Source organism: Sus scrofa, chromosome 3, assembly GCF_054392235.1.
Source record: "Sus scrofa isolate SSC_HxYL_T2T_F1_AM1 chromosome 3, Sscrofa_HxYL_maternal_Yorkshire_Landrace_v2.0, whole genome shotgun sequence".
NCBI lineage: Eukaryota > Metazoa > Chordata > Mammalia > Artiodactyla > Suidae > Sus > Sus scrofa.
The window spans coordinates 9276135-9289570 of record NC_139385.1 but is presented as its reverse complement, the minus strand read 5'-3'; the positions used below and the strand labels follow the sequence as shown (position 1 = coordinate 9289570).

The 13436-nt window shown below is 55.3% G+C and overlaps 1 protein-coding gene across 16 annotated transcripts in view; it reads right to left on the bottom strand.

Moving 5' to 3' along the window:
- The window catches only part of CUX1 (cut like homeobox 1), a 352709-nt gene that overhangs the window by 276570 nt on the left and 62703 nt on the right, over positions 1-13436 (bottom strand). For all 16 annotated transcript variants that reach the window (XM_021086269.2, XM_021086270.2, XM_021086267.2 and 13 more), the window contains exon 2: positions 398-508. In XM_021086269.2, the coding sequence (XP_020941928.2) occupies positions 398-508 (111 nt within the window). The remainder of the gene's footprint in view (positions 1-397; positions 509-13436) is intronic.

The following is a 13436-nucleotide window of genomic DNA, read 5'->3' as shown; positions in this document are numbered from 1 at the left end:
TCTCCCTGGATGAGTTCAGTGTTCAGATGCCCCACCCACCCCAGCGCCAGGAAGGGGGCCTGCCACCTTGTCGGACCCATGTCCCCTAAGGAGCCAGGGTGGCCGGCCCGCAGACGTGGGCATGTGGGTGCAGATGGGCTGGGGGTCTGACCTGGCACACCCAGCTTTCTCAGCACCGGCGCCTGGAATTCGCTCGGGCTTCCATCCCGACTCCAGCCCGCCCAGAGGCACGCCACCCACTGGCCAGAACAACGGGGCCGGCCGGAAGGAAGTGGCAGCTCGCGGGTCTGCTGGGAGTGAGATGCCTGTGACACGTCTTCTGAACGTGCCCTGGGCAGTAAGACACGCCCCGCTCCTGCCCGCCCCTTCGGAGACCGGGACAGAAACGCCGCCTCACCTCTGGAGTGTTCTTCTTGAACTCGCGGCTCTGCTCAATGAGCCGCTTTCTGGACTGCTCGCTTTCATCTTGCCGGTTCGCCAATACTGTTGCGGTGGCATCGAGTTCCCTCTGTCGAGAGAAACAGAAAGGGAAGACAAGATTGTAATTGCACTTGATATGGGAGAAGAGCCCACTTGCATTAGGTCAGCACATGGGGAAGGGCTGGTGGCTTGATGGAAAGGGACCCGGGCACAAAAACCAAGCTCCCGCCCATCCCCGTGCGTGACTGACTCGAGATAAACCAAGGCCACTCAGCCTGATGCGACGTCTACCAACACGCACCTCACGAGCAACTGCTTCTACGATACAATGACACGCAGGTGCATTTTTCTTTGTTGAAGCCAGAGTCAGGCCGGTGCCCAAATGCCAGCCCTCCCGGAGTCTCTGCTCTTAACAAGTGTCTTTCCTGCCAGTCTCCGGGCTCAGGCCCGCCACTCTCCTCCTGGCTGCACGTGGGGCATCCTGTCTGACTCTCCTTCCACAGGCTGGGCCTGGAATCTTCTGCAGTCACATCTGATGTGGTTTTGGTCAAGAAATGGTTACGGTGGGCTTACTATAGGCCGGACATCATGCTCAGGTTAAGAGGGACCTTAAGAGGCAAGTCCCAGGTAGAGCAGTTCCCGGGGTCTTGCCAACTTGGGGAGGGTACCTGGAAGGAGCGTTACCCTCCAGCCCGTTCCGTGGCCCACTGGGAGTGGCCCCCGTCAGAAGACCTCTGTCACACACAACAAACCGACACTCAGAGCATCAGAGGACCTGTGTCCTGGCCTCGGAAACTCTGGGAGGAGCTGCCAAGAGGATCTGTTTGGAACAAGCCTGCGGCAGATGGGCCCAGGATGGTGTCCCAGGCGGAAAGCAGGAGCACAAGGACACGTTCCCGAAGCCACCGAGAGGGTGGCTTCAGCCACTAAAGACACACACTGGCATGTTTCGCTGAGGATTCAAGCAGGTGCTCCAAGTGGCTTGTCGATGGTGGGGACCGAGGCCCAGCAGAGCCAGGCAAGGCGAGGAAAAGCCAAGCTGAAGATCCAGCCACAGACCTCCACGGAAACTGTGTGTCTTTTTCCAGCCGCCTCCGTCCACCCCGGCTTCCTTGCTGCCGGAAGTGAGCGAAGGCGGCTGCAAGCCCTGCTGGAGATCCCATCATTGGTGCCCCAACTGGGGCGGGGGGCCGCTGCCAGCCGGGATGGCAGGGTGCTGGAGCAAACATCCGGGGTGCTGTCGACTTGGAAACAGCAGACCGTTTTGAAGGGGGCGGCGGGGGGGGAGGCGCGGGGGGGGGCGGTCGGCAAGGAACCGGGGGTGGGGGCGATCCCGCCACACCACGCGGGCTTCTGGCGGTACCGCAAATCTCGGGCAAGCAGGTCCAAAAGAGCACCGTGGGCTGGGATCCAAGAACAGATGTCGAAGCTACTGCAGAAAAGAGGGAGACACTGCACATTTGGACAGACCACATTTGAAACACACGCCCGCCAGCGAAGGCAGGGAAAAAAGAGCAACCGAACCCAATGCGGCAGCGTGGGGACGAAGACGGAGGAGAGAGCAGTCGAGATTCGCAGAAGGCTTCTCAAAAATATAAACAATCTGGTAAGGAGGAGGACTTAGACATCTATATTTAAGCAGCAGCAGCACAAGTTATAAAAGGAGCCTTCAAGAAAGGGGGAAAAAAGCCAATATTGAAATATGACAAAAAAAGTCAAGTTGATGTTTGGTTCCAATCACACACAGATGCAGAAAACTTGGAGAAAAACAAAGAGCTTCCCACAAGGGCCCTACTTCCTGGGAGGGGGTGTCACCTAATCAGACGGCATCTGGTGACTTCTGCCGCCAGGGGCTAGATGCTGGGGGCACAGGGGAGACGATGGGGTCCCCACTGCCACCCCGCCTTCCCATCTAACTGGAAGAGCTTGGGGACCGTGGGGGAGCACTACAGGAGAAGCCCAAGAGCATGGAGTCTGTGGGTCCCTCTGGGACCCTCGGGTCCCCGTGTGCTCTTCTCGCTCTGAAGGTCCCAGCCCGGCCGGGGGGGGGCGGCGCTCTGTGGGCAGATCAGTCTGGAAGGCCAATGGCGGGGGCACAGGTCACTTGATGGAAGGTGAGCAAACCCACCTCCATCGCTGGGCCGCAGGGCCAGGGTGCCCGAGGTGACCCGCTGCCGGCAGTTCCCTACCCGTGCCGACACGGCAGACAGGCCTGCAGGAGGAACCACCGCGGCCACCACGGAAACAGACTGGCACAACGAGGATGAGAGTCTGAGCCTCCACTGCCCTGGGTCTGGCTGCTCAGAACAAGACTCTCAGTCTTCAACGGAGAGTCCACTAAACAAACGCCACCCAATCCCCTGGAGGACGCCGTCTAGGGCTCCGGGGACAACGCGAAGGGAGGAGACGGCTCTGAAACAAAAGCCAAACACTGTTTTCTTATCTATCCAGCCTGCCAATCCTCCAAGTGCCACATGTCATTACGACACGTTAAAAGGGAATTTAACGTTCCAGGGGAGGGGGCAGTGGGGGCCTAAAACTCAGAGGCCCCCAGTGGTCACACACACAAAGGAGCGTGAAGCATCCCTGCATTTGGAAGGCATTAAAAACTCTCTCACGCACGCACCCCCCAAAAAACCCCAAAACAAAACCAAACCCTAGAATGACCTGAAAGTCCAGCAATAACATATGGGCACATCCATTCAAGAACTATTTTGCAATAGTCAAAAAAAAAAAAAAAAAAAAGGTACAGTCCTACTGCATGAGCTGGAATGATCTTTAAGATATGTAAGAGAAAAAAAGCAGAGTGTAAAACAACGCTACACTGTTTAAAAGAGTATCTATACCGACGCTTGCGGAAGCTTCGGCTGTCTCCAGAAAGATACGGAGGACACTTGTAGCCGAGCTCTGCTCTGGGAGGAGCTGGGAGGCAGGGCCTCGACCCTCAGCATAGGTCTTTCTGCTCTTTTGCCACATGCATGAATTACCTAAATGGAAGAGCTGCAATATACATTAATTATACATATACACACACATACCCACTGCTCATGTGAAAAATGCACACACACCTGGTTACAGAAATGTATCTCACATCCCACACGAGTGCGCGGTCTCCGCGTCCACCTGCCCGGGGACAGAGGCCTGGACAGATGACCCCCTGACTCAGGCTGGTGATTCAAAAAGTGAGGCAGGCACATCCGTTGTCAAAACAACAGCTGTTTCTTGCACAACACACTGCGCACTGGCCAGTCTCAGGGTGTGTGAACGAGGAAGAGGTGGCCCGTCACCAAGAACACCACTCAGTCGAGCCCCAACCTTCTGAGGGCAGGGCGGGGGAGGGCGGCCCCCCACTGCTCAGAACTGGCCTCCTGCCGGAGAGGCCTGCCTGGCGGCCCCGGGTCCCAGCTGATGGCGAGTTGGCCACGGTGGCAGCAAACCCACGGCCTCTGAACCCCGGGGTTTCCAAGGAGATGGAAAAAGCCGGCGCCGGTACAGGCAAAGCATCGGGAAAGGACGGCACCTGGGCGCAGGAACTGTGGGGGCCTCTTTCAAAGTCAGGACGCGACAAGGTCCAGGGGAGGACCTCTGGCTGCGGACACCCCAGCCCATGAAACGGGGGAACTAAGTGCACAAGCGCTGCGGACGCTGCGATCTTGTTCTCCTCACTGCCTCAAATTTCTGGGATCTTATTCCTCCGTTTCCGACAGATCCTCCAGGGGCAAAGCTCCCAACCCTGGAGGTTTCTTTCTCCCCGAACTCCCGCCTCTCAGCCAAGTATTAAAGGCTTATTAAACACACACAAAAATAAAAAGCGACCATAGAGCTGCCTATTTAAAAGAAACTGTGGGTGAAATTTCTCCCAAAGAAAACACGTCTCTAACAACGTCAATGACCAGTTTGGAAGCGCTCACCTCCCAACTGAGTATGTCAGCTGTTTGCTTTAAACCAGGGCTTCGGTAAGATTCTGTCTCCTTGAGGCCTCAGGCCCGGCCTGCCAGTACTCTGGGCAGACACACCCGGGTCCCCTCTGCCCCAGCACCCCAGGCTGGCAGGGAGGACACCCTGGCCACCAGGCATCTGAGGGGTAAAGTATTGTCTTTTTACTGCCCCTAACTTTAATCCAAAGAATTGGTTCATGTGATGGTTCTTTAGGGCTTATCTGCCAACGAATCAACAGCAAATCCTACATGAGATTTATTTATCTTGTCTTTTTCGGGCCGCACCCAAGGCAAATGGAAGTCCCCAGGCTTGGGGGTGAATTGGAGCTGCAGCCGCCAACCTACACCCCAGCCACAGCCACAGCCACAGCCACAGCCATGCCGGATCCGAGCCACGTCTCTGACCTCACCACAGCTCACAGCAACGCCGGATCCTTAACCCACTGAGTGGGGCCAGGGATGGAACCCGAGTCCTCATGGATACCCGTCGGGTTCGTTACCGCTGCACCACAACAGGAATGCCCCCATCTAAGAATTTAAAGTGGCTGTATTAGGGGAAATGGCGAGCACTTGAGTGAAAAGGCAAAGGCCAGCCCAGTCTCTGCAGAAAGTCGTCCTTGGAGGGTGTCCTGTCTCGTTCCGGTAACAGAATCACAGGACAAATGGAAGACACTCTGGCTAGAAAGGGCTGAAGGCCTGCAGTCCCCCTGTCTCCTGTCACCCTCCCCCCCCCGGAACCCTACTCAGGACATCTGAAGATGCTTCAGACCGTGGCCTTAGAGAACCCTGGCTTGGATTCCAGGCTCCACCCCTGCTGTAACCTGTGTGGTTTTGGTCAAATGATGCCCCCTCCAACCCCTGGAGGTAACTAAGACAACGCATGTCCACTTGGAGGCACGGTGAGCACGCTTTCGAGGGGAGGTTTTCTGTACTATCAGAGCCACGCACTTGACCTCAGGGCGGAATGCATTCCACATCCAGTCTCCCCCGCTAGGCCAGGGGGTCTCTGGGCACGCACAGGTGCATTGAAAGTTGACGCTGACCTCCAGGTGCCCACAGTCCAATTGGGGAAACCAGGCAGGCAAAGAAGAGCGATAGGGCAGAGGGGCCCAGGCTGGTGAAACGAAAACAGAGGCTCAAGTTCAGTAAGGCAGAACACCCTGCCAGCAAGAAAGGGCTCCAGGGTTTTGTGAAAGACAAAACCCCAGGCCACCCTGGCTGGGGTCTGGGGGTGGCATGGCCTCCATCCCCACGGCCCTCCGTCCCCTCCTCCCGGCTCATCCAGGACCCAGCACAGCCCCCGGTTGTGACCATGAATGGGGCTGAAAGGAAGCAGGACCCGGGTCAGGTCACCCCGGGGATGGGGGGGGCGGCTGCCTTGGGAACAGAAGTCGGGGAAGGGCTGCCAAGAGGGGGCTGCGGCCAAAGCAGACACGCCGTGTTCAACCAGAAGCCACAGACAGTGACCAGGTCACCCACCCTGAGTGTCCCCCCCACCCCACGCACAATGTGCTCAAACACAAGACTGCTCGGGAAGGGGCCCCAGGTCCACGATCCTGGGGCCATTCCTCACCCTGGGAGGAAACGACCGCGCGGGGCCGTCCTTTCACCGTCCACCCTTTCGTACCCTTTGGATTGTCAACGATTGAATGGAATGACTCCTCCTAAAAAGCAAACACGTATCAGTTAAAATCTCATTTTTCCCCTGTAATGAGACAAAGGCTTTGAAGGACTGATAAGGGCCCCTGGACACCTCATTCCCGGCAAAGCTCTCCCCCGCGGTCCTGCAGGAGGTGTGATTGGGTCTGCGAGCGGGTGTGGACGGACGGCGGCTCCGCTTCAAGGGGAACCCTGCAGCGTTCCCTCGGGAGACGCTCGTGTTTTCACTTATCTCTGAGGTTTAAGTGGAGACCCCAGCCCGACCCCGCGTCTCCCAAGTGTTTCTTCCGACACGCAACCCTCGCCTGTCCCCTCCCTCCCCATTGCGGTCCCTGACGCCCCGCCAGGTGACAGGGCGAGCCGCCTCCGGCTCCCGTGTCCTGTCATGTGGTGCCAGGCGGTGGCCAGCAGTGAGCACCCCCACCCAGGAAGCTGTGGTTTCTACAGAATCCGACGGGCCTGCACGCAACCCAGGAGACGCTCCACAGCAGGCAGGGCAGCAAAGGGGGAAGGAGAAACATGGGGGGACCCCAGGCAGGGCGGCGGGTACCGGAGGCGGCAAGGCGCCCTCGTCCTCACAGGCATGAGTCCCCACGCAGCTGTAAGGTGACGGGGACCTACACACCCTGCAGGGACGGGGACGTGTCATTCCCTGCCCCAAAACCTTGAGAGGCCTGGATGAGACCACCAGGAGCCACCCTGCAGCTGGCCTTCCTCCAGTGTCCCCACAGGGCTGGGGCCTCTCCTCAGCCTCGGGCCCTTGGGGCAGGCTGTTCCCTCTGCTTGAAAGCCTTTCCCTTCTCTCTCCCACGAAACTGTCGGAATCTGCTCAAATGCCACTTCCCAGGCTCCTCGTCCCTTTCGCCCAGGGAAGGTGAGTGCCCAACTCCCCAAACGGGGCCGCCTGGCGGCGATCCTGGTCCGTGATCCTGTGTCTGATCCCACAGCTGCCTGGGTGCTCGGTTAATGCCAGGCGCCCCTCAGCCTATAAGCTCTGGCAAGAAATGTGGTTTCTGTTCACTTCACACCGTGCCGGGGGCCACTGCAGTTGGCTCCCCGTGCCTGTAGGCTCCGCATCCAGAGATTCAATCCACCAGGGATCGAAAACATTGGTGGGGGGGGAATTAATTCCAGAAAGCTCCAAAACGCAAAACTAGAATTCACCACCTGCCTGCAACTATTTACACGGCATTTACATTGTATTTACAACGATTTACATAGCATTTACATGCATTAGGCAGTGTAAGTCATCAGAGAGGTTTAAAGTATATGAGAGGATGTGCTTAGGTTACATGCAAAGACGGCGCCTTTATATAGGGAACCTGAGCCAACAAGGTGGGTCCCCGTGGATACCGAGGGACCACGGAGTCAGAACTTGCCAAGTGGAAGTGGAAGCTAAGAAAAAGATGAGCAAAATAAACTAAACGCTCTAAGTCGCCTAGAGTAAGTGCAGAAGGGTTCAGAGGAAGAAGAGAGATTGCTTTTGCTTGGGGAAAAAAAATCGGAAAGAGCTTCATGAAAATAACAGAAACTTCGAGAAATTTCTGGGCTGGGCAAGGATGCACTCCAGACAGAGGGACCAACAAAGTCGGGAGGGGACCACTTCAAGACCTCTGCAGACAGCAAGGCTTCCTTCTAGTCGGAAAGAGAGAGGCTGCCAGGGGAAGGCTGGCCCACGCACTGACCCTTGAATGGCAGAAAACAGTTCAGAACTGAGTCAGGAGGCTGTGGGACCGAAGAGGAAGAGGATGAGCTGACAGGCAACTTCTTAAAGGCAAGATAGTAGGAGGAAGGAGGGCGGCGGGCCTGGAGGAGACCCCACCCTCCTCTCACTCAGCTTCAAGGGTGGAGTCCTAGGATGGTACCATTTTCCAAAGAATTGGGATCACATGGCTCAGAAGGGCTCATCTCTGCTGAAGCCACGGGGCAAACCCGTCCGGAAGTTGCTATCATCACAGCTCCACCACAAGAAGAGGAAAGAGGACAACGGGGACAGGCAAAGTCCGTGCCAACAGTGCTTTGGGGAAAACGGGGAGCAGCAAAGCAGACATGGGGGGGCTTGCTGTTGAGCAGGGCCCATGTCTGCTCCCCAAAGAGGGCCACCCCAGGAGGAAGCCTGGCAGGAAAGCAGGGAGCCCAGCACGGAGCAGGTGCTCGGTCAGTGCTGGCCGCGCTGGGGGCGGGAGGTGAGCTCTCTGGGTTAATCACACCCAGTGGTTCCCTGACTCAGGGGACGACCCAGCGTGCACGGGAACGTGCAGGGGACCCCGCCTACAGCTGACGTTCCCAGTTGTCTGGGGGTTAGGCAGAAAGAGCGCTCGGACCCAGGCTGAAGCGTGCATCGTGCAGTGAGCTCTCTCCTCCCGACTTGGAGCGTAGAGTCAAATGAACAGAACGCAACCTCTCAGCCGGGGATGCGCAGCCAGGTTGCACACAGATCCCACCACATTTAGCTCTGGACCAAGTTTGCTCTCACCTGAAATGGAACATGGATGCAGACAGAGCTGCTACGAGGATTAAACAAGATGCAACACACATTGTGAGTGACTAGGTTAGACCCCACCTCAAATAAAGAGCATTTTCTCGAGCTCCTTTTACTCTCTTATTTTTCTTTTGCTTTCTTTCTTTTCTTTTCTTTTCTTTTTTTTTTTTTTTTTTAGGGCCGCACCCGAGGAATATGGAGGTTCCCAGGCTAGGGGTAGAATGGGACCGACAGCGGCCGGCCTACGCCAGAGCCACAGCAACTTGGGTTCCGAGCCACATCTTCGACTTACACCACAGCTCACAGCAACGCCGGATCCTTAACCCACTGAGCAAGGCCAGGGATTGAACCCGCAACCTCAGGGTTCCTAGGGTTCATTAACCACTGAACCATGAGGTGAACTCCTAACTCTTTAAAAAAAAAAAAAAAAAGTATCATACATCAAGTATATATTACACATTTGGTATGTACCCAATATTTCTTGATTCTGGGAGATGACTTGACATTAATTCCCAATCTAAGAAATTCAATTTACTCCAACATACACTTACTACTTATCTAAAGCTGGGCAGGGACAGAGGTGAGGGCTGATTTCTCATATTTTTTAATAGAATTTTGATTCTGGATCAAGTGAATGCATTACCTATTCAGAAAATAAAATGGGAAAAAATAAATAAATCGGCCTAACAAAAGCTACGAGTACAAAGTTTTCATACAAGCTCTTCTGTGAATTCCTCGGGACGGAGAGATTTCAATAGAGAAGCAAGATTTTGTTTTTTTATTGTTTTTCACCCTGTCGAAAACCCACTATGCAGAGACAAAAATGCCAGATGTATTCCACAAGCATTGCACTCCATGGAATACTTGCCAGACTCTCATTTCAGCAGCGAGACGTGAGAGACAGCGTCTCGGGGATGCATAATGAAACCCAGGCCATCGGAGGACGGGGTCGCTGTGAGCGCACGTGGGCCAGGACTGGCGGGGAGAGGGGACCTTGGCTTGGCTGACAGGGCTCATCGGACCGCATGGACCTGCCGCCCTCTGATCAGGTCTGAGCTCCGGCCATGTCTGGGTCAGAGGCAGCATCCCTACCGCTCTTTTTGGCTGTGTCGCAAAACAAAACTAAATTCTGCCTTTCAGGCGCCCACGGCTCCGAGCGGCAGGCCTGCTCTATCCTGCTCTGATGCAGGGTTTCTCCAAGGAGCCCCGGAGCCCATCCTCCTCCCACGCCCACCCCTGTCCCCCCAACGGGGCCACTGGTTTGGTCCTTGCCGTCTGGTTTTCTCATTTTCCCGGGTGAGCACCTTCCTCCCTGGCTGTCTTATGCCTGACTTGCCGTGGGGGTCCCGTGGCGGGTCCTCTTATCTTCTGCTTGTCCCCCGCCCAGAAACCGCAGCCTCCGCCTTCCCCTGCTGAGGTCTGGCCCAGGACACTCCCCGCCCCACAGGCCTCAGGATGAACCCGGAGGAGAGGCAGCTGCAGAAGCTGTGCCAATCCGTCGTCGCAGAAGAGGAGACTGAGGCCAGGCACATATGTGACATACCTGCTCGCAAATGCCCAGGGAACAGGCCCCTCAAACTCCATGGCTTTCGTTATTCTTCTTACACTCACGACACAACATGGGACAAATTCTAAAACCTAATGGGATCCTGAGGGTTGGTCTGGTTCGGGGAGGGCGGAGGGAGGCTCGACGGCTAAAATGCTGACGTCCCTGCCCAGTTTGCTGTCACTGTCCCACTGCTCTGGCTGCAGCACAGGAGACAGGGAGAACAGACCCGCCAAGGCTCCCGTGTTGACAGTGGAGAGAGATCTCCCGGGGGCGCAGCTGGCAACCTGTTAACTGGAACCAGGGACCCATGAGAGGAGCAAGGCGGATGGAGGGCAAGGGCCACAGGCGAATAAAAATGAAGTTAAAAATGCCGCTTCTCAGGTCCAGCAGCCACGTACATTGGGCTAGTGACAACGGTGAAGGTGCAGATACAGGCCGTTCCATTATTCCACGTCCTACAGAACAGCGGGGGTCTAGAGGGACCCTCCAGGTTCTGGGGGCTACACGATGAACTGTTTACAAAGCAGACACGGATGATCAGATGACCAGAGTCTGCCCAAATCGAACCACAAGGCGGGGAGAGCTGAGATCTGAATCTGGACCTGGAAAACGAACTCCATAGAGCCAACAATTGCCTCTTTCCCGAGCTCCGGTTTAAGGCACTTGACTTTCTCCAGGAAACAGGAGGCAAAGCCATGGGCTAAAAATGAGGCAGGAGCAAGAAAAAAATGTGTTTTAATCTCAAAAATAATTATGCCACAGCCAAAAGGAGGGATTCTGATCTCATCTATGCTGGTAAATGTTTTCCTCCTAAAGCATTTATTTCAGAAATAAGCCTTTAATTTGAATACTCTGAGGAGCCAAAATTTCTGTCTGTTGAAAATGTTTATTTCTATTGTTTGGCAGGAATCAATTTGTTAGGGCACCAGCCACTCTGGCAAAGGTTCCCTTCCACTTCTCCGGGAAAACACTCGGCGGCCAAGCCATCCACCGCCCTGCAGCTCGCTGGCTCTGTGCTGGGGCTGTCCCGGCCACAAGCATCTGCCGGTGCTGACACGCACTGTGGACCAAGCCCTGTGCGGGAGCTGGGATAGATGCTTTGGGGTTATTAGGAGTATACCCTGGGCTTGGGGGGCAACTGGCTGAGTGTGCTTTCCCAAAGCCGAGTACATTGTCTTTAATTATTTTCCAAGTGGCAGAAGAGCTGGGACCCAATGCTGGGAGATGTTTCACAGAGCCCTGGTCTCTTCTGGCATCAGTGAAGTCTGGGAAGCCCGCAGCAGAATTTCAGGAAGACCCAGCTCCGTCCAGGCCACAAGAATCTGGACAGGTCACCAGATGCCCTGAGTCTTGGTTTTCTCATCTATAAAATATGCCACCTACCCTGGTTGCAGGAAAACGGCATGACATCAAGAATAAGAAAAAGTCTTCTATGTTAAAAGAAGTTCCATAGAAATAGTAGTTCTTATTATCTCCTGCAAGGATAAAGTATCCTCCGGTTTCCTCACTTGGCTCCCTTTTTTATATACCACGGGGGTGGAGGGGGGGCTTAAGAGGCAGATCATGAAAGTTAAAAGCTATCACAGTTATAGGTGAAGTGCTAATAACTTCATTTTGAAACTGTCAGGTTTGGGTTTTTTTAAATCACAGCTGTGGCTTGCACCAGAGCTCTACCTGTAGCTGCGTTCCCTTCTCACATTTTAATTAGCAAATAAAAACTCCAGAAAGCTCCCAAGATGCTTTTGCCTGGAATTTATAAGTAAAAGTTGAAAGATGCCAAGGGGCTCCTGGGGAGAACCGAACCCTGAACAGACATCTATCAACAACTCGGAGCAGGTTCGTCGAAACAGCCTGGGTGGGGCCAAGAGATGCCACCCCGGAGCCGGCTTTGATTTTTATCTTTGCAGTTCATTTTCAAGATTTTTGGTGCCGTGTTCCGCAAGCATCGTTTACAACATCCTGCCATCGGCTGGGCGCTGCTGCCAGCCAGATGGCCGGGCAGAATGACTCTCGTGTGGCAGAGAAAGCGAATGTCTCCTGTGATTCCTTCGCCCCCTCCTGGCACCTGCGCCGCTGGCCGCTATCAGGAAACCTGGGAGCTGGGCACCAAGAGGTGACCTCCCCCAGGGGCTCCTGGTGCCCAGAGCAGAGATGTGATGATAAAGGGGCCATTGAAATCCTCAGAGAGTTTCCCCACTGGCTATGCTGGGGGGACATCCAGGGAATACAAAAGGGCTGCCCTGGAAGCGCTGCTGCCAGTCTGCCCACTCGGGGCACCAGAATGGCGGCCCCACATGCCAGCCTCACTCCATTCTGTCCGGGGAGCTTTCCAAAAAAAAAAAAGTGGAGGGGCACTTTAACGCTGACTTCAGGAAGCCAGTTCCAGAGCTATTCCTCCCAATGATCTAAACTCACATGAAAAGGTGAGGACACAGGACTGATAATTACAAGCCAGGGCTACGTCACGGGCTCCGATGCTCGTTCCCAGGCAGCCCCTCGCCAGTGCAGCCAGCACCCTCCCAGCTCTCACCCAGTGGGGACGGCCCCCTCTTCACCTTGACTCCAGGGCAGGAGGGAGTAGAAGGGAGCTTAGTTCAGAAAGTTAATGCTAATCAACAAAGCGTCCCGATCTCTCTGGGACCTCTCCAAGTTCAGGGTCTCGTCACCTGTTTTTCTCTAACTCTAGATGTTACGCCTTAACTGCACAGACATCAAGAATTATTTTTCCTTTTTACGGCCGCACACGTGGCCTATGGAAGTTCTTGGGCCAGGGGTCCAATAGGAGCTACAGCTGCAGGCCGACGTCACAGCCACAGCCACGCAGGACGTGAGATGCATCTGTGACCTTACACCACAGCCTGCGGCAACCCTGGATCTTTTAATCCACTGAGCAAGGCCAGGAATCGAACCTGCATCCTCATGGACACTATGTCAGGTTCTTAATCCGCTGAGCCACAACAGGAATTCCGAGAAGAGGATTTTCAAACTGAATAAAATGAGGCCTCTTGTTCTGGCCCAGGAACGACATGACATGTCTCTGTAGCCTCCTTTCTTGGTTCTCTATGTGACTCCTTAGCGGGGAAGGGCGGGCGAGGAGCCTGATCTGGTTTGGGGGCGAAAGGCAGGTCCCGGGAGAGTGTGATTTATAAGAGGACACCCCCTCCACTGCCCCCCCCCGGCAATACCCGTCAGAGGCCTGGACCCCAGGACACGGCCCGTATAGCATCAGGAAGCCAGCGCTGGCCCAGCAGCCTCGGTTACACGCTCTGGCTACTTCTCTGCCCACATCATTCCATCACAGGCAGGAAGCCACGGGCAGCGCTGCACCAGCAGCCGCCCGTGTCTGCTCCGCCAGCACACGTTGGATTCTGCCAGGCTGACAGAAACA